This window comes from Echeneis naucrates, chromosome 21 (assembly GCF_900963305.1).
Source record: "Echeneis naucrates chromosome 21, fEcheNa1.1, whole genome shotgun sequence".
In the NCBI taxonomy this organism is placed as follows: Eukaryota; Metazoa; Chordata; class Actinopteri; order Carangiformes; family Echeneidae; genus Echeneis; species Echeneis naucrates.
Genome location: NC_042531.1, coordinates 20,560,573 through 20,587,146, shown reverse-complemented (window position 1 = coordinate 20,587,146; position 26,574 = coordinate 20,560,573). Strand labels below are relative to the sequence as shown.

The following is a 26,574-nucleotide window of genomic DNA, read 5'->3' as shown; positions in this document are numbered from 1 at the left end:
TCGGAGTTGATCAAGAGAGTCTGCCCGTCCGGTCGTTCCACCTTACACGTAGGGTCGTACCCGGTTCTCGAGGAAGAGAAAGAAAACAAAAGTTGTTGCATCGGGCCGCGCCTCTTGCCTCCAGCTCGTGTTTCCCGGCCTCTCTCTCTCTGTTCTAACCGCAGTCAGAAACACGCACAGGGATGGACCCGCTGGTTGCCGCGATCGACCAGGGCACGAGCTCTACAAGGTTTCTGGTGAGTGACGTGGTGGAGGGGGCTACAGGCTAGCGCACAAGTCCCGCGGGCTGAGCCGTCTTAAGATAAGTCTTTCTCCAGTTAGCTGCTGTGTTTTGGTCTCCTTTTACGTGCGCTTTCTCGTTTAAGCACGTGGCCCAAAGGACATGAAAGAAAACAATGTTTGGAGTTGAAACGGGAACTTAACGGAAACTTAAATGACTTTAGGTCCGTTAGCTTACAGGCTACACGCGGCTCAAGTAACGCTACGTCTGCAAAACGCTGTTCTGTTTTAGGTCTCTTTCATATTTGTTCTCATACTATCAATACTATCAATGACTATAAATGAAGGACATCCACTGATCGAATTAAGTCATCAACTCCCCCCCCCCCACCTCGCTTACATACTGTGGGTCCCCCAGTTATGAATGGGCGCATTACGAGATCAGCTTTTTGTTAAAGTTACTCTTTACCTTGTACAGCGTTTATCTTTCATTGACACCCTTCTATTTGGCTAATTTACATAAACGCAATCTGTGTCTTTATGGTGTCCTTATTAAAAGTGAAATTCGCCCAGTGCAGATCAGTTAAAGTTTCTCTCTCAATGTAGACAGTGAGCTCTACACTAGAAATGTAGACTGCAGTTTATTCTTTGACCATAAAAGACAATTTAAGTCTTGTTATCTGTGGGCTGATGTGATTAGCAGTTGTGTTGCAATCCTAATTCACACAGTAATGTTTACAAACACTGAAGTGATTGTTAAAATGCCAATCAACTTTTTGACTACATGAAAAGAAATATTACACAATAATCAGATTAGCTGTAAAATGACTAGAAAACTCCTGAAATGTAAATGAAATTAATTCCAGGTTTTGCTGAAAATTTGATTGCGCAGTCTTTTTATTCCGCTGTCTTGTCTCAGTCCCCCCTCCAACCTCCCACCTCCTACCTCCTCAGATGTGTCTTGGTTAGTGACCAGTCCTCTCTAAATGTCAGATAAGGTAACTCTGACCAGGCGTTACACTTTAACCTAGAGGACTGAGGCAAAGTTGCAATGAAACTCAAAAACAAACGTGTCATAGATGATGATGATGATGATGATTAAGTCACAGTTAACTCAACTGTCCTCCCTCCTCCAAATTCCACTAACCATCCCTAAGATTTTATATGGTATATTGATTGTGTCATAAAGATGATCTTCACTTTTCTTTTACTTGACACATGCAATGTAAAACTTGTGTGGACCACTATGATCTGACGTAGTTTCTAAAAGAAATTATAGTGATCTTCAAAGGGATCGTGTGTGTGCACTGTTTGTGCTGAATACGCTAACTGTAATTGGATGACAGTCAACTGAGTAGCTATGACAGGTTAAATGGAGGCAGAATTGGAGTGTTTCTGGTTTATTCAGTCAGTCTATCTGTCCTTTCATACTGGGGAGATAATCCTCTATGTCGCGCAATAATGTTACTTCTGAATACCTAGACGTTATCAAACTTTTTTTAGTGTCATTGAAGTGGGTGTGTATCTCTTCAGTCTTCTTTTTAAAAGTATCATAAAGAACTCAAGGTTGCAGTGTTGTGTGAAACTTTATGTGGGTCATGTGTCCATGAAGGTTAATGGCTCTCAGTTTTTCATGGTGCAGTGTGTTCTGGGTGGAAACAATTGTATGAGAAGGTGGGCCTGTGGTTTCCTGTAGTGCTACAGAGAGGTTCATCCTATTACTCAATTGGAATAAATGCTGACTACTGTCTGGCTGAAGATTGTAACCAATATGCTGCTGCCTGTTAATTCCTTTCCATTATTTAAATTGGAGTCGCTGTTTATTTTTGCTGTCACCTGGCAGCACCCTGATGAGTTATGTTCAAAATCCAGCCAAGGGTGATTGCCATCTTTTTTATTTGCACTATTCCCATTTCACAAGATTTCATCACTTCACTCTGCTCCAACATTGTGCCAAATTTTGTGTTCACTCACACTGATTATGCCTTGTTCTGGCACCTTCCTTGCTTTTCTTATGTTTGATCTTGACTTTCCGATCTATGTTTCTCCAGGTGTTCAATGCAAAAACAGCCAAAGTCATAAGTCACCATCAAGTAGAAATCACGCAGAGTTTCCCCAAGGAGGGGTGAGTTCATTATAATCCAATATGCTTACATCCATGGCTACTAAGAACCCAAATTCTCAGTGTATATACTTTTTATACTTGCTTATTTCCAGATAAGTTTTTATTTCATACTTGATGTTCTTTATGCAAATATTAATTGCAAAGGAAACAATTTAAAGGGTGTACACAGTGAAAATGGTTTAAAAAAAAAAAAAAAAAAAAAATATATATATATATATGAATATGAGCAGGAGTTGCAGATTGCAGTTTATTCACCATGATTAACATTCATGTTCAATCTTTGACTCTATTTGACATGTGAAACATACCGGAGTCTAATTTATTTTTATGATTTGATGTATGATTTGATGTACTCCACTGAGAATTGGGTTGATGAACACAAAATACCAGAGGCCATATACTGTACAGCATTAGGTGTTACCTGCTCAGGTCCGGCCAGAAACTCATGCTGCTTGCAAAAGTCTGCAAAAGTCTGAGATTTACAGGAGACAAATGTGGACAACATCATAATTAAAGATATTTAGTAAGAGGATTCAATAAAAACACAACATACGTTGATAAAGAAGCCAAGCAAATGACTCGCAAGACCGCTCACATTAACACAAATTTTCATCAGAGTGTATACACAACAAAGTAAAACTAATTACAAGTAAACAAATGTCTTTATTTACTTGTGCAGAGCCTAAGGCCTCAGAAAACTCCTGTGACTTTACTGACCTTGAAAAAAGATATTAAATAGTTCTTTTCTTTTTTGTCATAGAAACAATCAGTGTAGCCACAGCACAGAAATACACTTGGATTATTTTTTTATCTTGACTCATGACAATTCATTCAGAGGAGCTGCTGTTTTTTTGGATTACTTAATTTAAATTCTCACTTTAGACTTTGAGCTCCCATAACAGATTCCTCTACATGGTGTAAGAACTTTCTCTAAAGCAGTATAACCTTCTGACAGGCAGCAGGTAGAGTGGATTTGTGTGTTTACATACCTCTGTATGTGTTTCCATCAGCTGGGTGGAGGAAGACCCCAAGGAGATAATGCAATCAGTGTATGAGTGCATAGAGAGGACTTGTGAGAAACTCTGTCAACTCAACATTGACATCTCCAACATTAAAGGTGGGATGCTGCTTTTGCCCAAAACACAGAAACCTACATCATACATAACTGTGAGTGGACGTGTATTGATAACAGGCTCACCTATCACTGGATGGGAAAACTAAACTGCTGTTAACCGCACCCAAATGAAAGAGGAACGGGCAGGAGACATTTTGTTGACATTTATGTTATTGTTTTCTCAGCGTTGGGAGTAACCAATCAGAGGGAGACAACTCTGGTGTGGGACAAAGAGACCGGAGAGCCCCTCTACAATGCCATCGGTGCGTACATTGAACATATGAATGAACAAGTATTGCTGCCAAATGTCATAATTTGTAATCATATTATTTAGATTTATCATTTATTTACAACAAAGATACCACTATCAGCTGGGAAGTTATGTAAATTAACACAGCATTTCTGTCTATCTATAGACAGCAATCCCTTGAAAGCTTTACACTTATTACCTTCAATTTTATCTGTAACATTGTGAGGTGTCAGACATACCAATCTTGTTTCAAACATCATGACTTGAGCACATCTGATTAAATCATGTGCCCAGCAAATGACTTGGATGCATCAGATTCTAGTGTCCTGTGTCAAGTCTGTCCCTTTCCCACGTGTCAGTGATTCAGAGTAGGGGCCAAGCACATGCAGTCACCACCCACTCCCGCCTTGTGTTCTAATATTACTAGCAAAGACTGGTTTTCATTCATAGCCCCCAGCCCTTTAGCTTCAGTTTGATAGGCTAGTTTGTTTGCAAGCAGTTGAAACTGGTATTTACATGGAATGTGTTGGGGGTGGGTTGTCAGTCTATTGGTGTGCACAGCAACTCCTCAAGATATGAGAATAAGGAGTTACTTAGTTAAGCCACTGTTTAAAAATGTCACTACTATAATTAGTAATATTTAGAAGAAGCAAATTCTGGTGGATTTGGTCCAGTGGATCTTTTGATTTCATAGATTGCAAAACTGCCAAATAGTTCAGCTTTTAAAGATTTTACATCAATTGAATATTCAGCCACAGATAAATCAGTAGTGGAAAAAAAAATCATAAGTGTTGATTTCAAGGAAGCCAATCTACAATTTGTCAAGAAAATTCACCATGAACCCAGTCAAAATGTTTCAGCTTTCTGAGCTCACTTGGGCTCGCCATGTCTATCTGGCAGCTTTCCACACCATGTGTTCCTATCCATTGCAAAATTGTGATCAGTTGGCAACTCTGTTACTCTGTTCTCCTGAGTGATTGAAGACACTGGGCCCCAGATCAGCAGTTAGGCTCCTTTCTTCTCAGAGAAGTGACATTACAGGTCCTTAGAACCTGTGAGGTCTGTGTTGCCAGGACTCAGCATGAACAGGTCTATGCCTGCCTCCTAGCCTAACTTCTTCCCAGCTTTAATTTTCTAGGGAAGATTTGACCTATGTGTTGATGAATTCCATTCAGTTTTGTGAAATGCTCCTAGTCTGGTCCCTTGCCAGGGTCCAATTTTCTTGTGAAGCCATCTAAAATGGCGAAGCAGTGGAGACATTTCTGTTAGCCTCTGTTAACAGAAGCCTCTGTTGTCTCTAGTTTGGTTGGACCTGCGCACACAATCGACAGTCGAGAGACTCATCAATAAAGCTCCTGGCCAAAACAAGAACCACCTCAAGGTGAGAGATGATGGACAAAACATGTCTTTTTCTCAACAATGGACATATGGAGGTCAGGTCAGAGATCTGGGATAGTTTTTGGTGGGCAAGAGTCAAAGCTTATTATTTTTTCTTTCTTTGTCAGTGAGGACAGTTTTTATGACAATCAAACCTTGAAATCTGTTTTCATACTGTCCTCAATCTTTCTAGCACAAGACGGGCCTGCCCATCAGTACTTACTTCAGTGCGGTGAAGCTCCGTTGGCTGCTGGACAATGTAGATGAAGTGCAACAAGCAGTTTTGAGCAAGCGAGCCATGTTTGGTACAGTGGACTCCTGGATCATCTGGGTAAGAAAAATTTCAAGCCTGACACAGCTACACCCCTTTGGTTCTTATTGCGTAAAACACACCTAATCCCTTGTTTTTCCTTAGTGCCTAACTGGGGGCAGGAACAACGGGGTCCACTGCACGGATGTGTCTAATGCCAGTCGAACCATGCTCTTTAACATCCACACCATGGACTGGGATCCTGAAATATGCAGGTACGCATATCCATTTAAACTCCTACAGTACATTTTTGAAAAGCGTGTGAAAAGCCAAAGATGCTAATAATGCTTTAAGTCCCCATTCCATTTCCAAATTAATGATTCTCATCACTGCCTAAACACAAACTACTGTGAGTACTTTGTTGTTTTGGATTTTTGATACAGAACCTCTCTAGTTTTTTGCATACTTATGATTGCTGTGCTGTTCATAGGTACTTTGATGTCCCCATGGAAATCCTCCCCAAAGTCAGGAGCTCCTCTGAGATATATGGCTGGATGGTAAGATCTGATGAAATGAGCATGTTTTCATTTATACAGTGGCTTCTTTTGACTTTGGACCTGACATACATGTCTATCTAAAATCATGATAATTTCTAGTCATAAAATATGGCACTGAATGGTCTCATGAAATGCCATAATCACTGTCATGACAATATAACGTGATTATATCAAGTCAATATTAATCTAAACAGATAATGATCTGATAATATATAAGAGAAACTTTCTTTCTTTCACTGAACATATTTTTTCGACTATTTGAAGTGACTCAAATATTTGTTAGTTACCATCATTGAGTATGTGTGGCAATTTTCTGTTGTGGATTTAAGGAAGTTCATACTGGTACGGACATGCTGGACTTCACACACTTTTCATAGCTGGTAATGTCTAACTGAGTCAGTGTGAATAGAGCTGGTCATTGACAGCAAAGGAATGGACATGTTAATGACTTCCTGGTCTGATAAGAAGGTAGATGCAGTACTGATAGAACAGCAGAGAAACAAAATTTAGCAAGCTGATTTATAAAATATCATGTTAGGGATCTACAGGTCTTATTGTGTGTCTTTGTCTGTGGTCATTTCTTATCTATTGGTATTATGTATGAAATCTTTGTAAACATGCCTGACTTTGCCCTGTAGTCCACAGGGTAGCATAACAGTTTAGTTTGTCTTCCTCTTGTTCTACATTAGATTTTTGTTTTTCTTCTTTGAGTATGTGACTTTTTTTTTTTTTTTTTTTTTTAAACCGCAGAGAAACCTCCACCTCATCCTTGTCTACTGTCTACCAAATGACAGCATGTGTTCATGTAGAACTAATTGCTCCCAAATTCTATCCTTTCCAGTGATTGAAATAAAGGAATAAATAACAGTAGACAAAAGGACATCTGCAATGGCAGATGTTTGTGCAAATTACTTCACAGGTGAGATGTTGGCTCCTGCTTTGGCCTTTTGGCCTGTTGCACCTCCTCTAGTGCCAATTTGGACAGCTGCAGAGCCTTCAGCTGGAAGCCACCGTTCACTGATGTTTCATCCCCTGCTGCAGAGCAACTGGACAACTGTCTTGCTGACAAAGCCCCTGCTTTCCACCTCCATGAGGAAAACCCTGGCTTTCCACCCAGCCTCTTGACACTCCACTGCTAGGTCTTTGTACTTCAAGCCTTTCCTCTTGTGGGCTGCTGCAATGCCCTGTCCTGCCTAAGGGATGGTAAGTTCGATCATAATGACTCTTCTCTCCACTGCAGACCACATGACGATGTGTGGCCAGAAAGTGGTTGTTGTGATCTCTCTTGGAAAGACCAGCTTTTTCTTGAGGTCTGCCACTCCTTACCTGGTCTAAGAATGGCGTTCTTCTATGCAGGCATTCGGTGCATTTCGCCAGATTTGATGAGGGCCGTTACTGCAGGCTATGATGTTTCAAGGCTGTGGTTTGTGGTTATCCTGCATTTCTTTTTCCTGACATTTTGCCAGCTTGGTTACAACTTGGTCATGGCACCACCTAAAGCGAGCCTGGGTCAGCACCACCTTGCATTACAGTATGCGCTAGAGGCTAGCCTTGTTGTTACTACACAGAGGACAGCTCACTTCACTCCCAAACCACTGGGTGAGGTTCTTGGGGCATGGGAGAGTGTCATAGACTGCTCTCATCAGGAAGCTGAGTTTGCTCTGTGGCGTCCTCCAGATGTCCGCCCAGCTGATGAGCCTCTGCACAGTAGCCTCCCATCATGTCCAGGCCCTTTGACTGCCCTGGGATACAGTCGTAATGTGCAAGCGCTCCAGCTCTACCCTGGTGACTTCATCCACCACCATGATCTTCTGCTATTCCTTGGAGGCTTTGGTCCAGAACTGTTGCAAAGCACCCCATCTGAGTTACAGGCTGGCGATGGCATTCTTTACCTCAGCTGGGGCCTTCCACTTGTAGCCTGTCTTGACAGGAACTTTTGAGCTTCTTACTAGCTGGTCAGCAGAGTCCTTCAGTTCTGGTACAAGGCACGCCCTCTCCTGCTTGTTCCCGAGCATGATGGATTTCAACGGGAGCGCCCCCATGTTACATCCGAAGAGGCCTGCATCCAAGAAGCAGCAGGGCAAGCCCATCAACTTTCTAATGTAACCATTGGCTAGGCTGTCCATCCTGCTGACCTCTGACATGAGGATCTCACAGATGTTCAGTGGCCACATCACATGTTACCAGTGTGTGCCGGTAATACCACACCTTGGCTATGGAGCTTCCCTAGCAGCTGGCTTTGGTTGATCTATGCCAGGCTCTCTGCAAGTTGTTGCTTGGCTTGCTTTCCCATCTGTCTGTCAGACATGTCTGCAGTGTGCTGCCTCCCCTGGCTACAGTGGGGAGAGCAAGTATTTGATACACTGTCAATTTCCCCTCTTACAAAGCATGTAGAGGTCTGTAATTTTTATCATTGGTACACTTCAACTGTGAGAGATGGAATCCAAAACGAAAATCACGTATGATTTTTAAATAATTTGTATTTTAACAAGAAATAAGTATTTGATCACCACTCAACCAGTAAGAATGCCGGCTCTCATTGACCTGTTTTTCTTTAAAAAGTCCTCTTTTCAGGGACTTCAGGGACAAAATTGTAGACCTGCAAAAGGCTGAGATTGGCTACAGGACAATTAGCAAGCAGCTTGGTTTGAAGGCAACAACTGTTGGTGCAATTATTAGAAATTGGAAGAAGTTCAAGATGACAGTCAATCTCCCTTGGTCTGGGTCTCCATGGAAGCTCTCTGCTCGTGGGGCATCAGTGAGTGTGAGAAAGGAGAGTTATAAGCCCAGAACTACATGGTAACAGACTACACCATCATGGATTAAAATCCTGCAGTGCACGCAAGGTCTCTCTGCTAAAGCTAGCGCATGCCCAGGCCCGTCTGAAGTTTGCCAATGACCATCTGGATGATCCAGAGGAGGAATGGGAGAAGGCCACGTAGTCTGATGAGATCAAACTTTTGGTATAAACTCCACTCACTGTACAACCCAAAGAACACCATCCCAACCGTGAAGCATGGAGGTGGAAAGATCATTCTTTGGGGATGCTTTTCTGCAAAGGGGACAGGACAATTGCACCCTATTGAGGAGAGGATGGATGGGGCCATGTATCTTCAGATCTTGGCCACCAACCTCCTTCCCTCAATAAGAGCATTGAAGATGGGTCAAATCAAATCTGATTTATTAGTATAGCGCGAAATCATAACGATGAGGAGCACTTGGCGACAGTGGCAAGGAAAAAGCGGCAACCACCCCCCCCTCCTCGAAATGACTCGACGACGAGGGGTATGAAAGTTAACATGAGTGGGGGGTGAAGCTTCATTAGGACTAACTTACTCATCCTGCTGCAGCCAGGTTTCTGCTTACAAAATAAATCAATACGATGATTATTATGAGATCATTGACCAGGCGCATTGCCAGACACTTTTTACCAGGACACATGCCCCGGTAAACATGCGTTGTGTCCCCCTGTAAAATTCTCAATGAAATTTCATGAATAAGTCTTTTTTTTTTTTTTCATCACAGAATGATATCCGTACCCCTACACTATGACGGACGCATTTAGGAGGAGTGTACAGCTCCTGTGACAGTGCCCAGCCTAATAGGACTGCAGCAAAATCACTTCATAGTAGAGAGGTTGCGTTGCAAGTGCTGGGTGCTTCTATGCTGCATAATCAATGAATGGTACAGGCGAAATTCAAATGCAAACACTGCTATTGGCACGCTGTCACTATGTGTGGACTGGACGTACATTTGTCAACAGACAGCTTTCCTTCAGCTATGGACATAAGAATGTTCTTCAGAAACAGAGGCGACCAGGACAGAGAAGCAGCAGGGCGGAGGAAAAATGGAAATGAGATGAAGAGAGGTAGATTAAGTTGTTTTTACTTGTGCACTGTGCCTGATGTTAATGGAAAATTATTGAATTAATAATTATATATCAGGAGAGAGTCCAGCTAAAGTAGCTAGCTTACCCACAGGACATTAACACACGCATACGTTGCTCTGTCAGCTGGGAAATTTTATCAGGCTGTTTTTAATTTTTAGACTGAGGTAACAACAACATACATTTGATAATAAAGCAGGCCTACAAACAGGCATACTTCCACCTGTTTTTTAACATCAAACTGGAACAATGAACAAAACAGCCTAGACCAGATTATGACAAAATGATTCCGCAGCATTTGCATTATCTAACCAAAATGTGAGTGAAAATGGGAATAATGTGCATTCATGGTATTGCCATGAGTGAACACACACAATGAAACAGGAATACTCCCTTATCAAATGTATCAATTCCATTTGTGTGATTGGCATTAATATGGTGAGGCTGTGTGTGTGGAGGGTGGGCTGCGCCCCCCTCCCAAAAGCTGATTTTGATGATGGTGAATATTCAACAGTCCACATTTAATTGCAGTGTTATTTGAGATCAAATTTGTGGTTGTTTTGATTTCAGTTAAGTTTTTGTTTTTAGCTCCTCTTCTGTTTAATTTGGGTTTAGTACGTTCTCCAAATTTAAGTGGTTGGTGGACAGAGCCAGATTAGTGCCTTAGCGAGCTATGTTGAGCCGAAAGCCAAGCTTTCCCGTGTCACGAACTTGGGTCTCTTTTAAGTAGGCTATATCACCGGGTAACTTATGCTGCGAACATAACCTGGTCCGGACCAGCTTTTGTTCCGACTTTCGGCTTAAAGTCAGCTATAAAAAGCGTTGCCCCTTCACTGATTGCCTTCTTTGAACATGAACTCACTGTTTCTGGAAAATCCAGTGGATTTGGGTGCAGATGTACTCTTCGGAGGGAGAAAGTTTTTCCAGACCGGAGTGATCTGTTGGCATTTTCTGACGATATTCTCTGAGTGATACAGATTCTCAGCTGAGGGAATATATTACATATGTAATCTTGTTGACCATATGCAAGTAATGGGACCAAACAAAGCCAAGCCATGTGTGATGTGTTTTATTTTTTATTAAAGTTCTGGAAAAGGAACAGTCTTAAGTATACAATGCCAATCATGATCACCAAACATTTTAAAGTAGCATTTACTGAAGTACCCTTTTCCTCTTACTTCAGTTGCTTGATCTCAAGTTTTAGTTTCTTGATTTCCAGCTCTTTTTTTCTGATTATCCAGCTCTAGATTCCTTTCATAGAGGGCACTCACATTGTCTGCTCCAACCTGTATTAATAGGTCATTGAGGTGTTCATGTACATGACAACTTTGACAGTTACCTCAGTGTGGGGGCCAGCAAAGGTGTCTAGCGGCTTGAGCAACACTGTCTCTCCTTCAACTTGCTGCCAGCACCAGGGACTGATTGAATAGCCTCCATGATCAGCCGCCCTTCATTGTTTGCAAGGGCCAGGTCCTCTGAGGCCAGGTAATCTGCTGGAGAGGGCCCCTCCAGTCTTTCTCCTCAAATTTTTCTTCTTGTCTGCTTAAAATAATATTAACACTTAATATGTTATGCAGTGTTTTATCCACATTCCACTAAAAGAGTGATAAATGCACAGCAAATAAATACCACTGTGGATTATATTTTTGTGCTTAGTCCAGATTTGTACTGTTGGCACTACAACTAATAGAACACCAATTAGAAAATGTATTTATTTATTTATCACAAATAAGACAAATCAAATTAATTCCACTTTGATTTTGGCCCTAATCTAAGTGATTTCCATGTATTCTTCATTGTGAGACAATGTCAGGGAGGGAAGTTATAATATATTATATCAGCTATATTATCTTACGTACTATATTAACTTACACATTCTGATAATTTTTGTCAGGCTCCTCTCTCGCCTTGTTTGTAGAAACAGAAACAGCTTTTAGCTGTTATCAGTCTGAACTCTTCATAGCTTTCCATTATCATAATCTGCTCCTCTTGGCTGAAATATGCAGCATAATTGGATAATTTTTTTTCCTCCGGAAATGCCGTCAAATGACGCCCAAACGCCCCTTTTTTATGTGAATGCGCACAGAGCCTGACGAAGCAAGCCTGGGTCAACAAATCAAGTTGATTACCACCGTCATGAGAAAGCCTGGCTCTGTTGAGCTTCCTTTGGAGTATACCCCTCTGGTCTCGACTTGGGGTTGTCACGGTTTTGGCTTTCTAATAAAATCAGCCATATTCCTAGATATGAGAGTGGCCCCGTCCACGTTGGGATGGACACCATCTCTTCTGATCAGACCAGGTCTCCCCCAGAAAGACTTCCAGTTATCTATGTGGCCCACATTGTTTTCGGAACAACACTTCTACAGCCAGCGGTTGAATGATGACATGCAGCTGTACATGTCATCACTGGTCCGATTGAGGGGGAGGCCAGAGAAAACATTAACTGGTCGGTGGTGAACCGGGGGCTGCTGCCTGTGACTATGCCTCTTGTCTCAGACAGTCACCCAGCCGCACTGACTAGATCCTGGCTGCTTGGGAGCCATTGGGGGGAAGGAAACTATCTCGGCTGCCGTAGAAGCTGGTCTAGGTCGGCCCACACTGGCTACAGGGGGCGGCTAGTTACACTCGCATAGGCTGGGCTAGCTAAGGTGCAGAGCCGCGGCTCTAACTCGGTAATTTTGGCCTCCATTTCTACCAGCTTGCTGCATCTATGGCAGAAGAATAGCTAGACATGAGGCACACAGTACAGGAGAGGGGAGGAGGAGGAAGAGAGAGAGCAAGAGGACATTGCTAATCGTGTAGTTTGATTAACGGAGCAACAGAATCGGCTCATGAAAGGGGAGAGATATTGAGTTCTATACCAGTGTTAGTGTGACAACAGTTTACTATCGGTGAATAGGAAAGAATAGAGACAACACACGATGTGACATAGAGCACAACCACCAGTGACCGGAAATGACATAACACACTGACCGCAAGGACCGTGGCTGGGTCTTCCAGCATGACTGTGATCTGAAACATACAGCCAGGGCAACTAAGGCGTGGCCTTGCGATCTCCAGACCTGAACCCAATAGAGAATCTTTGAAGGGAGATGAAGAAGTCCACGTTGCCCAGCGACAGCCCCAAAATCTGAAGGATCTGGAGAACATCTGAATGGAGTGGGCAAAAATGCCTGCTTCAGTGTGTACAAACCTAGTCAAGAATTAAAGGAAACGTCTGATCTCTGTAATTGCAAACAAATGTTTCTTTACCAAATATTAAGTTATGTTTTTCTGGTGTATCAGATACTTATGTCATGCAATAAAATGCAAATTAATTGCTTAAAAATCATACAATGGGATTTCCTGGATTTTTTTTTTTTTTTTTAGTATTTTTTTTTTTAAGATTCCATCTCTCATGGTTTAAGTGTACCTATGATAAAAATTACAGACCTCTATATGCTTTGTAAGTGGGAAAACCTGCAAAATATTGTCTTGAGGTGCTTATTGAAAATGTATTTTGATCTTGCTTCCTTCACCTTCATTCTTACCCATGAGATCAGCTCATCAAAATGCTTGAGAAGCCTTGAAGTACATGGTGCCATCTGGAGAATACTTGTGATGTCATCCATGTAGGTCCTCAGCGGTGGAAGCCTCTTGCTTGATGGTAGCCTGATGCTTCTGACCACCGTCTTATCCCTCTGAGGATGACTTCAAATGCTGCCACAAAAAGAATGGGGGAGATGGCACATCTCACGTCATCATCACGTTATATGTTGGTTCCTGCTTTAGCCTTTCAGCCTGTCGCACCTCCTCCACAATTTGGGCAGCTGCAGGTTTGTCAGCTGGAAGCCACTGTTCAATGTTTTGCGGCCTGCAACAGTACATCTCCTGGCGAGGGGGTGCAGTTGTGTATTGGGGACATCGCCCCATCACCCCCTATAGCTGTCTTTTGTATTTGACCCCAAACGTTCCTCCTTCCTCTGAAGCCACAGCCCAGTAGCTTGCCTTTTCTGCCTCTTCCTCCAGCTCCTTCACTGCTTTCCACAGACTTAAGCCTGTCATGCTGGCGCTGTCAAACAACTGGACAACCGTCTCTCTGATAAAGCCCCTCCTTCCCACCTCCAGGGGGAATCTCTTGGCTTTCCACCCAGCCTCTTAACACAGGTCCGAGTACTTTAGATGTTTCCTCTTGTGGACTGCTGCCATGTCACAAAAGTCAAGAGTCAAATCACATGAAAACAGGTGCTGCAGCTGCTCAGGTGATAATAAAAATCTTGGACTTTAATGATGTACTGACCAGTATAACCAGTGTTTAACATTATACACGTTAGACAAATAAATTAACTTTGTTTTTTTGACTGTGGCTAATTGGTGGCTCTGTGATAATGTCCTATTGTATTTAATGAAAGTCTTTGGTTTGGCAACGTGTCAAGTTGAGGGTTCTCATAACTCATCAGTGACCCTCAGTACCTTGCTTGAAGGCTTCAACTACAAACACCCTTAAGTGTTGACGCCACTGTCAGACGGTAATAGTCATCACTGTCCTGTGGTTGTTCATTCAGCTAAACGTGTCTAATTTTGTCCTCTCCAGAAATCTGGCTCTCTAGCAGGAATCCCGATCTCTGGGGTAAGAGCATCTGCATGTTATTAAACTTTGGAAAGGTGACTTCTGTCTTTGCTTTATGGTGGTACTGTTCCTGCTGTACTGTACTTTCCTCCAGACCTTTCAGAACCTCAAACTCCAACCTGTGATTCAGCTATGTTAGCCAATAATACATTCATTCATTCACCTTCTACTGCTTATCCATTTCCAGGTTGTGAGGGGTGTTAGAGCCAATCCAAGGTCACATTGGGCGGGGGTGGGGTACACACTGGACAGATGGCCAGTCCATCGCAGGGCCAACACACAGAGACAAACAACCACTCACACATGGGACTCATACCTATGGGCAATTTTGAGTTATCAATTAACCTAAGCATGCTTGTCTTTAGACGGTGGGAGGAAACCCATGGAAGCATGGGAAGAACATGCAAACCCCCTACAGAAAGGCCCCAGACTCAAGAACTGAACCCATGACCTTCTTGTTGTAGGGCAACAGCGCTAACCACTATGCTGTTTTAATGTATTTGTGCTCACTAATATACCACTAAGAGTTCACCTTACTTGTGGAGTCTGGCAGCTGGATGATACAAGTTGAAGTTGGGGGTCAGGGGGTTAAAACTTCATGCCAATGTTGGGGTTAGAGTGTGTACATGAGCATGTCTGTGTATAAATGCACACATAGACGGTGACGGCGTCCAGCCCTCTGAAAATGACCCTGTGTTTTTCAGTGTCTTGGTGACCAGTCTGCTGCTCTGGTTGGTCAGATGTGCTTCACAGAGGGTCAGGCCAAAAACACGTAAGTCTTTCTGCTTCTCTCTACTTCCTCCTGTATTAAATGTGCTGTTTAATCTTTGCTGCCAACCACTTCTTCAGGATGGTTGTGGGGTCCTGCTGGAAGAGACAAAGTTACTCTTAGATGAGTTATTTTGCACATTGTACCACAAATGTTACATATATACACATACAGTAACTGCCCACAGGACAGTAATGACTGTTCAAGCCTGGAGCTGCACAATTAATGACTTAATGTGGCCAAGTGTTGCCCCCAAATAACAATTTTCTGATAAAAGTTGAATGTGTCACGGTATTGTTGTGCCTTGTTTGCATCACAAGTGCTGTGGGGCTACAGAGATACAGATCATAGACGGTGAATCAAAGTGAAGGTAGATTCTGGAAACCAATGCTGAAGATCTAATGACCATTGCAGGGGGGGGGGGACTCCAGTGGAAGTTAATAATAATAATAATAATAAAAAGTTTCTGGGCTCTAGTTTCAAGTTGTGAAGTCATCTTGAGGTTGGCAGAATAAAGATGCCGTGGGAAGAAATACTTGTTTCTTTCATACCTTTTAAACATAAACCATTGTAAAATGTGATCATCTCCACTATTCAGACATAATTTATCAGTTACTTAGTCAGTGGTCTCTAATCCTCTCTTGTCATGTGAAGGTATGGGACCGGCTGCTTTCTTCTCAGGAACACAGGGACTAAGGTGAGATGTTGTGCACAAGAGTAATATTGCACAGGACTTACATTTGAAATGTCCATGCCCTCTGTTTTCTTGTTTCTCTGTGTAATGCTCTTTTCTTCGTCAGCCTGTGATGTCAGACCATGGCCTGCTGACCACTGTTGCATACAGACTGGGAAAAGATGAGCCTGCCTGCTATGCGCTGGAGGTTTGCAAGAGCTTTCATTGGTCTTTCTCATGTCAAACTAAATCCAGATCAAACTTTGGTACAGCAATAGTACTGTGATGTAATCTGGGTCCATTGTTTGCCTGCCTTCCTCAGGGGTCAGTGGCCATCGCAGGGGCAGTGGTTCAGTGGCTGAAGGACAACATGGGCATAGTTCAGTCCGCCTCAGAGATTGGTACTTACACTGCAGCATATCACCTCGTGACATTCATGATTTGCTGATCAACCCAAGACTTTTCTAGCGTGGGATTCTTACAAGACTGACTGTAGTTTACTGTTGCATTGTGATGTTGTGTTTAGCTCTTCCTGTTTTTCATCATCCTCTCACTGCAGAGAAATTGGCAGCTGCTGCAGGGACGTCGTACGGGTGTTACTTTGTGCCGGCGTTCTCTGGACTGTATGCCCCCTACTGGGAGCCCAGTGCGAGAGGGTGAGAGCTTCAGCTGTGAAATTATCTCAACTATCATTCATGACCCTGAAACAAGGACAAATTTATTTTCCTGTTTCTTTCTTTTGATTCTTCTTTACTCTTCTGAAAACATGGACAACTATTCTCACGGACAGTCTGCTGAAATAATTGAGTTAATGTTCTTTGTATGTTTACAGCATCATCTGTGGACTCACTCAGTTCACTAACAGGAGCCACTTGGCTTTTGCTGCTCTGGAGGCCGTCTGCTTTCAGACCAGAGAGGTGAGCAGCTTCTGAAAGGGAAACAGTTGAGTTGAATAGTGGTCATATTTTCTGACACTGGCTTCATTCTGCCTTGATTGGAACTCCCAGCTGAAATGCACAGTGATTTCACTCCAGGGAAAAAAAAAATACCCCAAAACAACTGACATTTTCCACAACAGTCTGTGTCCAGGCTGAATGTGAAGTGTGGCAAACACAAAAAATGCCACGCATGCAGCAGTGCATTTTAACTGCTGCTTGTGAACACAGTGGCACAGAAACTAATTAATAAAGAATAGAAATCCACCATTCAGGAATCAAAGAGAGCTGCAGCAATGATGAATTTGGGACACACTCTCTACACCTCTGCTGTGTCTCCAGTGTACAAAGCCCTGGTGGAATTTTTCTGTAAATGGGACTGGTTATAACTAGTTTGTGTTTAATGGGCTATTGTTGTGCTGATCAGATTCTAGATGCGATGAATCAGGACAGTGGTGTCCCTCTGATGAAGCTGCAGGTGGATGGAGGCATGACTGCCAACAGATTATTAATGCAGCTGCAGGCTGACATCCTCTGCATCCCTGTGGGTAAGAGGCCTCACACTGAGATACACACACAATAACTACATAACATTTTGTAGTTGTGTGACGTAGCTCAAAAAAATAAAAGCCCAAGGTTTGGAATTTGCTTGCTCATTGTGCAACCATGGACTTCAGACCTTTAGTCTGAATAGACATACCTTTAGACATAGATATACAGAAAGTACAAACTTATGTGTGTAGTTTGTTGTTTGGTCATAAATGTTCTATCTTCTGAAGATGAACTGGTTAATTCATTTATCCACATGGACACACTCAGCCCAACCACAGATGATTTTTACAGGGTCTTCACGGTGGATCCAGATAAACCAGACCTGGATTACATTCCTGCAGGAAATTTTCAGCGAATTAAGTGCTTTGACATTGTTTAACTATTTTGATTGTAAGGATTTGGTGTTATACTGTGTTTTCTGCCTGTGTGTCTGCCTCATGTGGGAGCAGTATGTCCTACCATGTCAGAGACCACAGCACTGGGTGCAGCCATGGCAGCGGGAGCAGCAAAAGGAGTTGATGTGTGGTGCCTAAGCCCCGGTAACCTCCCCCTTGTCACCTCTGAGAAATATGAACCTCAGATCAACCCTGAAGGTAAGAAAAAGCTTGATTTGCTGCCATCTTGTGGACACTACAGTCATGACTTTGCCACTTCAGCAGGTGTCACTCTCTTTATCACAGAGAGTGAGTTCCGCTTCGCTCGTTGGAAGAAAGCTGTCCAGAAAGCAATGAACTGGGAGATGACAGAGCCCTACTGCATCTCCAACGGTATGAGATGTTTCGCTAGCTGTTGACTGCATCATTGATCCCTGACTCTTTCATGACTGTGACCCATCTTGGCTACTCTCCCCTCTCTCTCTCTCCCTCTCCCTCATCTACCAACAGGTTTAGGAAAGAAGATTAATGGTGCCCCCTGGGGGGTTCCTCCCACCCCTCCCCCCACCAGAGTGGACCCCTAAGGTCCGGCATTTACTGCATGTCATGTGTGGCATTTTGAAGCGCTGCAGATCTATGTTGTGACGAGGCTGACTGTAGCATGGTCACTAGTGATGGGCGAATGAAGCTTACTTTCTTTTTGTACCGAAAATGATTTGAAGCTTCGGGGCTTTGCTGTGAGACAGAACAATGAGATCTGGTAGCAGGCTGGAATTACAACTGTTGTTTCGTAAGTTGAGCAGAGTGGTAGCACAAAATGTCTCAATCCCAAATGTGCAGTAAAACTCGTTTAAAGCTGCATGTTCATTGACATGTTTTAAGTTATACGCAGCATTTCAGCGACGTGGCGTCTGCCTCTTTTTGTATAGCAGTAAAAGTAATGGCTGGATTTGAACATTCACCCAAAGTGAGAGAAAAACTAAATGGGGAAAAAAAAGATAGCTTTAGCAACTCGTTTTGTCTTTACAGACTGTATTTCATTCATTGATAGTGTGTGTATGTATGTATTGTTTTATGCCATATTAGCGAAGTATGATCTCTCCAAACTCAAATTTTGGAGTGTCATTGAGGAATCATATGTAACAGCAGAAGCTGTTCAAGCTGTAGACCACTGAAACGCTACTGGGCTGTGGCTTCGGAGGAAGCACCGGTAACGTCCGAAGTGGCAGACTTCATCTGCCACGTAGCAGCTATTGCTTGATACAAGCTGGCGGTATCATTGGCCCATCTCTAATGGTCAGTAACAGTGTGTCACAGGGTTGGACTCAGTTTTTATGACTGACGGAGATGCTTCAGCAACCAGTCAGAGCACTACACTTCACTGGTTAATGGGTTAGGATCTTTAAATGAACTAAGACACTGATTGAATATTAAATGCCAAAGGAAATCCATCAACATTGTTATGGTTAAAGCTGAACCTCCATCAGATCAGCTGGTGTGGCTATGATTGGCAGATGCATGACCTCAGGTGGGTCCAGCCCTGGTGTTTGTGTTCTATCTGTGCGCTTTTTGGTGTGTTTATCACTTTCTTCCTACTGACTCCACGGGCTGTTGCTCTGTCATTAGCTGCAGTTTAAGTCAGGATTAAGCCTTGATTCAGGACACAGTATCTGAGGTTTTCACCCAAACCTTAAACCTATGATACATAGAGCAAAATATTGGCCATGCTATATTGATGTAATCATTTGTGCTTGACCAAGTTTAGTGATAACTGAATGACTTTTCAGAGCTAGGACATTTCTATATTGTTTGAATGTTTGAATCTCATGAGCTGACATTTCACTTCATGTGTAATAAATGTAGAATATTAAGTTTTGCCTTTTTGAATGGGGGGAAAATGAAATTTTCCCCATTAAAATCCATGTGAACCAGGTCTAGCTATGGTTAAAAAGCAGCGAGTCAGAGCAGCAGTTCCGCTGAGTTTACCTCTTCAGATACAAGCTGTTTCACACCTGGTTCTAACTTCTTTGCTTCCTGACAGTCAGTCATTTACTCTAATTGTGTCTGAGAACCATGTTTGTATTTTTTACCACAGATGAGCAGCAGTAGCAAGCCTGTGGTACTAGATCATCATGGAAAACAACTATGGAGAAAGACTGGAAAAGGAAAGGTACTCTCAGGGAAAACAGGACTTGCCTGCTGCATACTGGGATGTGCAGTCATCCTGAATTGTGTGTAGCCTTGTAGCTGTAGTATCTCATGTCTGTGACTTGAATCGACCACCTCAAGTGCCGGCTGGACTCTAGTGACCTGCGGAGCTTCTTGAAGCAACAAGGGATTCATGTTTCAATTTTTTTTTCTATTTCTTCCTTTCCTGAAAACAGTGCTAAACGTTTAGAAACTGAATTTACCTTCAATCTGTTTCGGGACTTGGGTGCTGATAGTCTGACATTCTACAATTGTACCTCATCACTGTAACAATAGGGGCTTCTTTTTTCTGATGATCTGTTTGTACTTTGTCCTCCAAACCAGGATGTATGAGATTCAGCCTTCTCTGAGCAGATGTGTAGAGCTAATGGTTAATGCTTGGCTCTAGCCCTTAAAGCAAGGTTTGCTCTTCAAGGAACTTAAGGATGAAAAAAAGTTTATGATCACATTCTTACCTTTTTTATCTGATCAAAGAGAAAACATTTTGACATCCGTTCTGAATGAATTTGAACATGAAGCTGATGCTTTCCAGGGTCCAAGAGCACTTTATAAGTTAACCTTAGTAGGAGGAGAATTATCCTGGAGCCATGCAGGGTTCTTTTTTAAGAGTGAATGTTTAATTTTTCATTGCTGCGGTCAGTCAGTCCTTATCACATCTGTCCTCACAGACAAGTCCAGGCAACATGTATGTTTTTATGTACAGTTTTATAGTCGCCTGTAAGCACACATCTGGGCCTCTTTTAATTCTAACGCGTTTAGCATCTTTTAAATGAAACATCTAGTTACTGTGTTCACTTGTGACTGAAGATTTGTGATTTGTAACATGTACATAATTCTTTAACTCTTTGTATGTCTGTATGCCGCTTTTCTAACTTGTTTTACAAATAACAGTTCAGCTGCACATGAATGTATAGAACGGAAATGTGATCAATGCCTGACTTGGAATAAAAAGTACATCAGCACATCTTACGTTTGATTTCACATTTAAGTCTTAACCACTGAAGCATTTAATGTGCTCAAAATCAGATACTTAAACACCAAGAAAGTCTTTTGTTCACGACGTCAAAGAAGTTGAATCATTAAAGGTGAAGTTTTAATTATACAAAACTCAGTGGAAGAAATCTGGGTTTAGAAAAGAAGTCAGAGGGAGAACACTTCATCTGAGATGCATTCTCAGATGAACTCTTCAAAGCAAGAAGTTCATGTCATAAAAAGGTATATCTGGGAGGAGAGTGGAAGCTCAGCGGGAGAACTGTCTCCCATCACTCCTCCCTTTATTCACGTGCTTGAAGATTTTGGATTTCTGCACATTCTTGGACTTCTGGTATCCAAACCCTCCTCCGCCACCTCGCTTCTGCAGCTTCACACCTTTACTGCTGTGGACGTCTGTGGAGGAAGAGTTGGGTTAAGGAAAACAATGTCTGGCGCTGGTCCAGAGGAGAGCTGCAAGCTTTGGCAATGTTTCAATATCAGCAACTGCTTGTGTATAGCGTTATAGCCGAATGTGTAGAACCACAACAAAGGATACTCAGATCAACATATGGAGGTACTTTGAAGCCAAATGAGAGCGCCACCATAGGCAGGTTGAGGGTGTTGACGCTGTAGATCTGTTTGAGTGAGTGTGAGTCGTATGCCCGCACGTATGACTTGTAGGCCTCCTGAGCCGACTTGTGGAGGTAGTAGTTCTTCTCGATCAACTTCTCCAACTGCGGAATAATATTTTGTGTTAGACTAAAGCCTTCAGTCTGTCTTTACTTTGTTTCTATGTTGTTTTCTCACCTGGGACTGGATATCAGAGATTTTACTCCACGAAAATTCAAACTCGCTCAGTGGGACCTGAACAGAAGAGACAATTAAATACCCAGGGATCAGAGGCAGGTTCCAAAAAGATCACCAACAGCTGGCTTCTCAGTAACATGATACCTTGGCCTGTTTTAAAAAGCGCAGGAATCCAAGCTCCTCTGGTCGAAGAATGAGGAGGGCATGTCCTCTTCCATTGATGCCTCGAGCTGTTCTGCCAACTCTGTGGATGTACTCCTGAGGAAAGAGTAAAGCAGACCATGAGGGTTCTCCTAAAGTCCGGAAATATTCAGACTTTGGCATGGCAACCCATTAAGCTTTTAGGAGGATGAGACATGCCAGAGGTGGGAGATGATGATTGGGGAGCCGGTATGACAACTAGGGTTAAATATTTACCTGATGCAACTGTGGGATTTATGCTCCTCTGAAGAGGACACAAACATGAACTAAAACACTCAAGACCTTAAATGTTCAGCTTAAACTGAACTAAGAACAACAAACTGTTTTTCAAGCATGTCAGATTTCAAAGGCATCAATCTTCAGTGAAACATTAAGAGTTATTTCTTAGATACTTTCTCACTTTAGAAGAAATACATATCTGGTAGTGGATGCAATACCTTGGGGTCATCAGGGGGGTCGTATTGGACAATCCAGTCCACCTCGGGAATGTCCAGTCCTCGAGCTGCCACATCTGTGCACAGCAGGATGCCTGAGTCGGCGTTGCAGAACTGGAAGAAGGTTGTTGTTCGCTTGGTCTGCTTCTGCTTGCCCTGGGACGCAGGAACAATAGGAAAATGTCTAAGAGCGGCATGTCGACATCTGAACACCAGGTACAAGATATGTATCACTGGAGGTGGCACTTACGTGTATGGCCATGACAGGAAGGTCAATGTAATTGAGCAGTTCGTAATGGAATTTAACCGACATACAAGAGGAGAAGAAGACCATCAGCTTCTTCTTTCGGTTCTTCTTCAGGAAGGTGAAGAGGAGCAGGAATCTCTTCTCGGATGGACACACTACATAACCCTGGAGCACAGGAGGAGTCACTTCATATTGGTCTACACCAGGCCCTGTAGACTAAAACTGACAGAACAGGTCTGCAAAGAGACATACCTGCTCCAGGCCTTCCACAGTCGCACTGTCTTTGTTATCATCTACCCCGACGTAAAGGGGCTCCTTCTTCAGAGAGATCCGAGCCAAGTCCTCCACCTTACGGGTCTGAGTGGCTGAGAACAGCATGGTCTGTCTCTTCTCTGGAACAAACATGCATGAAACAATGATTTTTTTTTTTTTTTTTTTTTTTTTTTTTACACTCCAACAGCGTATGTGGTTCAGCATTCAGGTCAAAGGTTGTGGAAGGTTCAGTCACTCATGATTGATTTGATTAACGAAACTGACATGAGACAGACAGGAATGGTAGAAGCCATGTCTTAGTGCATCATGGACTAAAAGTAAACTCATTAACCATCCCCATGCCTCTTGAAGTACTGTACTAAACTATTGGAATATAAGGCTGAACTAAAACATTCCAGTCTCAGAGGAAGAGTCTGACAATGGTGAAAACACACACACATACTTGGCAGCAATTTGATGATCTGCTTCAGTTCCTCCTCGAAGCCCACTTCTAAGATACGGTCAGCCTCATCAATAATCAAACACTGGAGGTTCTTGAACATGAACCCAGGAGTGTTCTGAAAGTACAAGTGAGTAGCTGTGTTAATGAGACATATATTCATACTGAACCCTTCGGTACAGGGTGTTCGCCCACTCCCCGTTTCCTTCAGGTGATGGAACATTGTTATAAGGCCCCATATGTTGTCGAGCCATCCTACCAACCTCGTTTAGGATGTAGCACAGAGCAGCCTCACTGAGCTTGAGGTACCCAAGCAAATTTGATCTGTTAATCTAACCCAGTCTAACATTAGTATAGACGAGCCTCATGGAGCCATCTGGCAACTCGTTTTAGCACCTAGCGTGGTGCACGAGGCTGGGATTTTCTGTTTTCTACAATGAAAAGTTCAGCATGAGTAAGATTTCAAGTGTATTTCAAGTCGCATGGTAAAGCCAAAGAGGTTTTTTATTTAACTGAGCAGTTTGAATGTGAACGGTCACAAAATTTTCTACATGCCACACTTTAATTGATCTTTATTTTATTACTTATTTTTATTTCCCTACCTATACCCAGGAATGTTTTTATTTACAAATATATATATATATATATATATATATATAAAAAAACAAAGCACATCAACGGTAAGTGAAACAAAAATTATGTGTTTGAACCTTTTCTAATATAAATAGAAAATTAACATTTCAGTCATTCTTCAGTTCGATAAAGTACCACATGCATGTGCTGATTCTAAAACACTGGCATTAAACGATGTAATGCCTCCTATAGATCTCCAGAAACCCCCAGCAAACCTGCAAGTGGTCCAGCAGACGACCAGGTGTGGCCACCAGGATGTTGACACCATTGGCCAGTTTTTGGGCCTCAGCTGAGCGGTTGCTGCCTCCCATGATCAGACCAAAGGTGTGAACATGGTGTGTCATGAGCTCCTTCAGCACACCGTAGGTCTGCATTGCCAGCTCACGTGTAGGCGAAAGGATCACTACACCAGTGCCTAAGAAGAAGTGGAAATGATGCAAAGGCTTATATAACATTTAAACTCAAATTACATACTAAAGCTGGACAGCTGAAAATCTAAAGTTATGAAACATTAGAAGAGGAGCTTTACCATTTCTGGGCATAAACCTGAGCTTGTAGATGAGTTCTATAGATGGGATGAGGAAAGCCAAGGTTTTACCGCTGCCTGTCCTGGCTGCTGCCAGAACGTCCCTAAACACCAGCAAAATACACAGGAACAAAAATTCTGGTCTTAAATCTGAATTTTCTGACCACCTTAAAAATTGCTATTGAGCTAAGAATGCTGAAAGGCATGAACATTATCTATCAATATAAAACTTCTAACTATGACAAGTCTGTCAAGTTGACTCACCGTCCTTCCAGCAGGGGACGAATACTTTTATGCTGGATCTCAGTCATGTGTTCAAAGCCCATTGCCTTCACAGCATTTAGAGTGTTTTCACTCACCAACCCAGCAAGAGAGGTAAATGACGTGTCCTCGAAGGCTCCTGAAGACAGTTTGAACAGTTATAATAATCAAAATGTAGATTGATATGGTTACATCTGGAAAAAAGCATCTAAGCAAATCTGAACACATTCTCCTGGAGGAGTCGTTCTATATGTCCTTGTGCTGCTCCTACCAGAGGAATCACAGGTGACTCCTCCTATGGACAATCACAAGAGCCGCTGTGTGCCTTAGTTGACACCCTGTCCATGATGAAAACAGTGACAGGGCAACACATAAAGGCAAACCCAGCTGAGTCTAGCAATCAGAATTAACTAAAAGTCAAGAACTGTCATGTTAGATGTCAATACAAACGTTGAGGGAACTACAGCAACCTAGCTGACTTCTACACTACCAGTTTCTTAAATGTCAGTGCCTGTCACATCTCTGACTGTCTGAATTATTACCATCATCTACTGCATTCAGCCAACACCTGTTCAGATCAAACAAATATTAGTCTGACACCTGTTAAACCAGATGGTAATTGAGGCTGATCATCTTCTCCTCTTTCCTCATTGTCCTTCTCCTCCTCTTCAATGTCTTCTATGTTGTCATCGGCATCATCCTCTGACTTGTCAGAAGCCTGTTCTCCAACTTCATCCACCTCTTCAACTTCTTGTACTGGTTTGGTCTTCTTCTCAGCTAGAATGAGAATTGCAGTGTTTGTGTTACTTGGCCAGTTTTAAAACTGTGTTGATTGTCGGTAGGCAGATTGAGCTGGGTCTTACCTGGTGATTCAGCTGGGTCAGTCAGCTTCCGTTTCTTCTTTTTCTTCTTCTGCGCAGAAGCTTTCTCTGTGCTGGTCACTTCTACTGGGACACCGTTCTGCGCCTTGCGCTTCTCCCGTTTCTTCTTCGGTTGCCTATCTGTCTTGCAAGCAGTTTCTGTTTCCTCACAACAGTCATCCAGTCCATTTGAAGTTCCTGGCAAATACAATGCACCTTTACACATTTAACACATCGTGCAAACACATTAATAACAGTTTTAGTTTGCCGAAATTACGCTTTCTGATAATGTAATATTATATTAACCAGAACAACATTAACGTTAAACGGTTTTAAGCTGCAAAGTAATAGCTAAAACATTGAACCTCTCTGACGAGCCAGTTCTCGACTGCAGGTCTGCAAAGAAAATTTTAACATGGTATATATGCCTGACACAGAGATGATGTTCTCAATAACTGGTTATAAATTAATATCTGTGCGTAAAATCTTTTTTTGAACACTGGCGTGTAACGTTGAAATCGTGCTGTACAAAGCTAACGCATTTAGCTTAGCGGGCGAAGTTCGTCAGCGCTTCGAAAACACAGCGAAAAATAACAATAGGTTACGTTCAATGCTCGGGACATACCGGTCTCCTCGTCCTCTTTTTGTTTCTTAATCAGTTTTCGTTCCTTGTTCTTTTCGTTTCTCTTCTGAATCTTCTTGCGAAGCAGTCTCATCTGTAGGTCCGCCATGGCAACGGTGAAAATGCACGTGTGAGTGTATGTGGCGTTCAGGACCCTTGGAGTGATCACTCCGCATTGCCTGCATGAAAATCCGAAGGACCTCGTATACGAAAAAACGCAGCGAGACGAATCATATGTATATATCTTTTTGTTGTTGTTTAAAAAAATGAGAATCCTTAATATGAAACATGTAGCTGCAATAGATAGCGTAGGCTATAAAGTGTTCTGGGTAAAATAAATAAATAAATGCACATGCAAATATCATGAAGACTCCAAATTAATGGCGTACAGTTTGTGGCCT

At 42.5% G+C, this 26,574-nt stretch overlaps 2 protein-coding genes across 3 annotated transcripts; one reads left to right on the top strand and one right to left on the bottom strand.

Annotated features, from left to right (window-relative positions):
• On the top strand, nt 1-20,861 carry LOC115062001 (glycerol kinase-like). Of its 2 annotated transcripts, XM_029530600.1 has the most exons (20): nt 1-236; nt 2,271-2,344; nt 3,355-3,461; nt 3,644-3,721; nt 5,010-5,089; nt 5,279-5,416; nt 5,501-5,610; nt 5,826-5,892; nt 14,352-14,387; nt 15,092-15,159; nt 15,811-15,853; nt 15,957-16,037; nt 16,152-16,230; nt 16,389-16,485; nt 16,662-16,746; nt 17,192-17,312; nt 17,766-17,909; nt 17,997-18,083; nt 18,201-18,275; nt 19,786-20,861. In XM_029530600.1, exons 1-19 carry the CDS (start codon nt 183-185, stop codon nt 18,272-18,274), a joined length of 1,623 nt encoding a protein of 540 aa, XP_029386460.1. In that variant the 5' UTR covers nt 1-182; the 3' UTR covers nt 18,275; nt 19,786-20,861. The 2 variants fall into 2 exon arrangements, with proteins under 2 accessions (XP_029386460.1, XP_029386461.1); XM_029530601.1 differs by lacking the exon at nt 18,201-18,275.
• On the bottom strand, nt 20,421-26,304 carry ddx18 (DEAD (Asp-Glu-Ala-Asp) box polypeptide 18). Its single transcript, XM_029530599.1, has 14 exons — nt 26,177-26,304; nt 25,555-25,749; nt 25,292-25,468; nt 24,695-24,830; nt 24,434-24,534; nt 24,120-24,319; nt 23,275-23,389; nt 22,812-22,951; nt 22,563-22,724; nt 22,316-22,468; nt 21,822-21,935; nt 21,678-21,734; nt 21,427-21,604; nt 20,421-21,284 (listed from the first exon to the last, which is right to left on the bottom strand). The coding sequence occupies exons 1-14, from the start codon at nt 26,280-26,282 to the stop codon at nt 21,139-21,141; spliced, it is 1,980 nt and encodes a 659-aa protein (XP_029386459.1). The 5' UTR covers nt 26,283-26,304; the 3' UTR covers nt 20,421-21,138.
• Between the last annotated feature and the right edge of the window lie 270 nt (nt 26,305-26,574).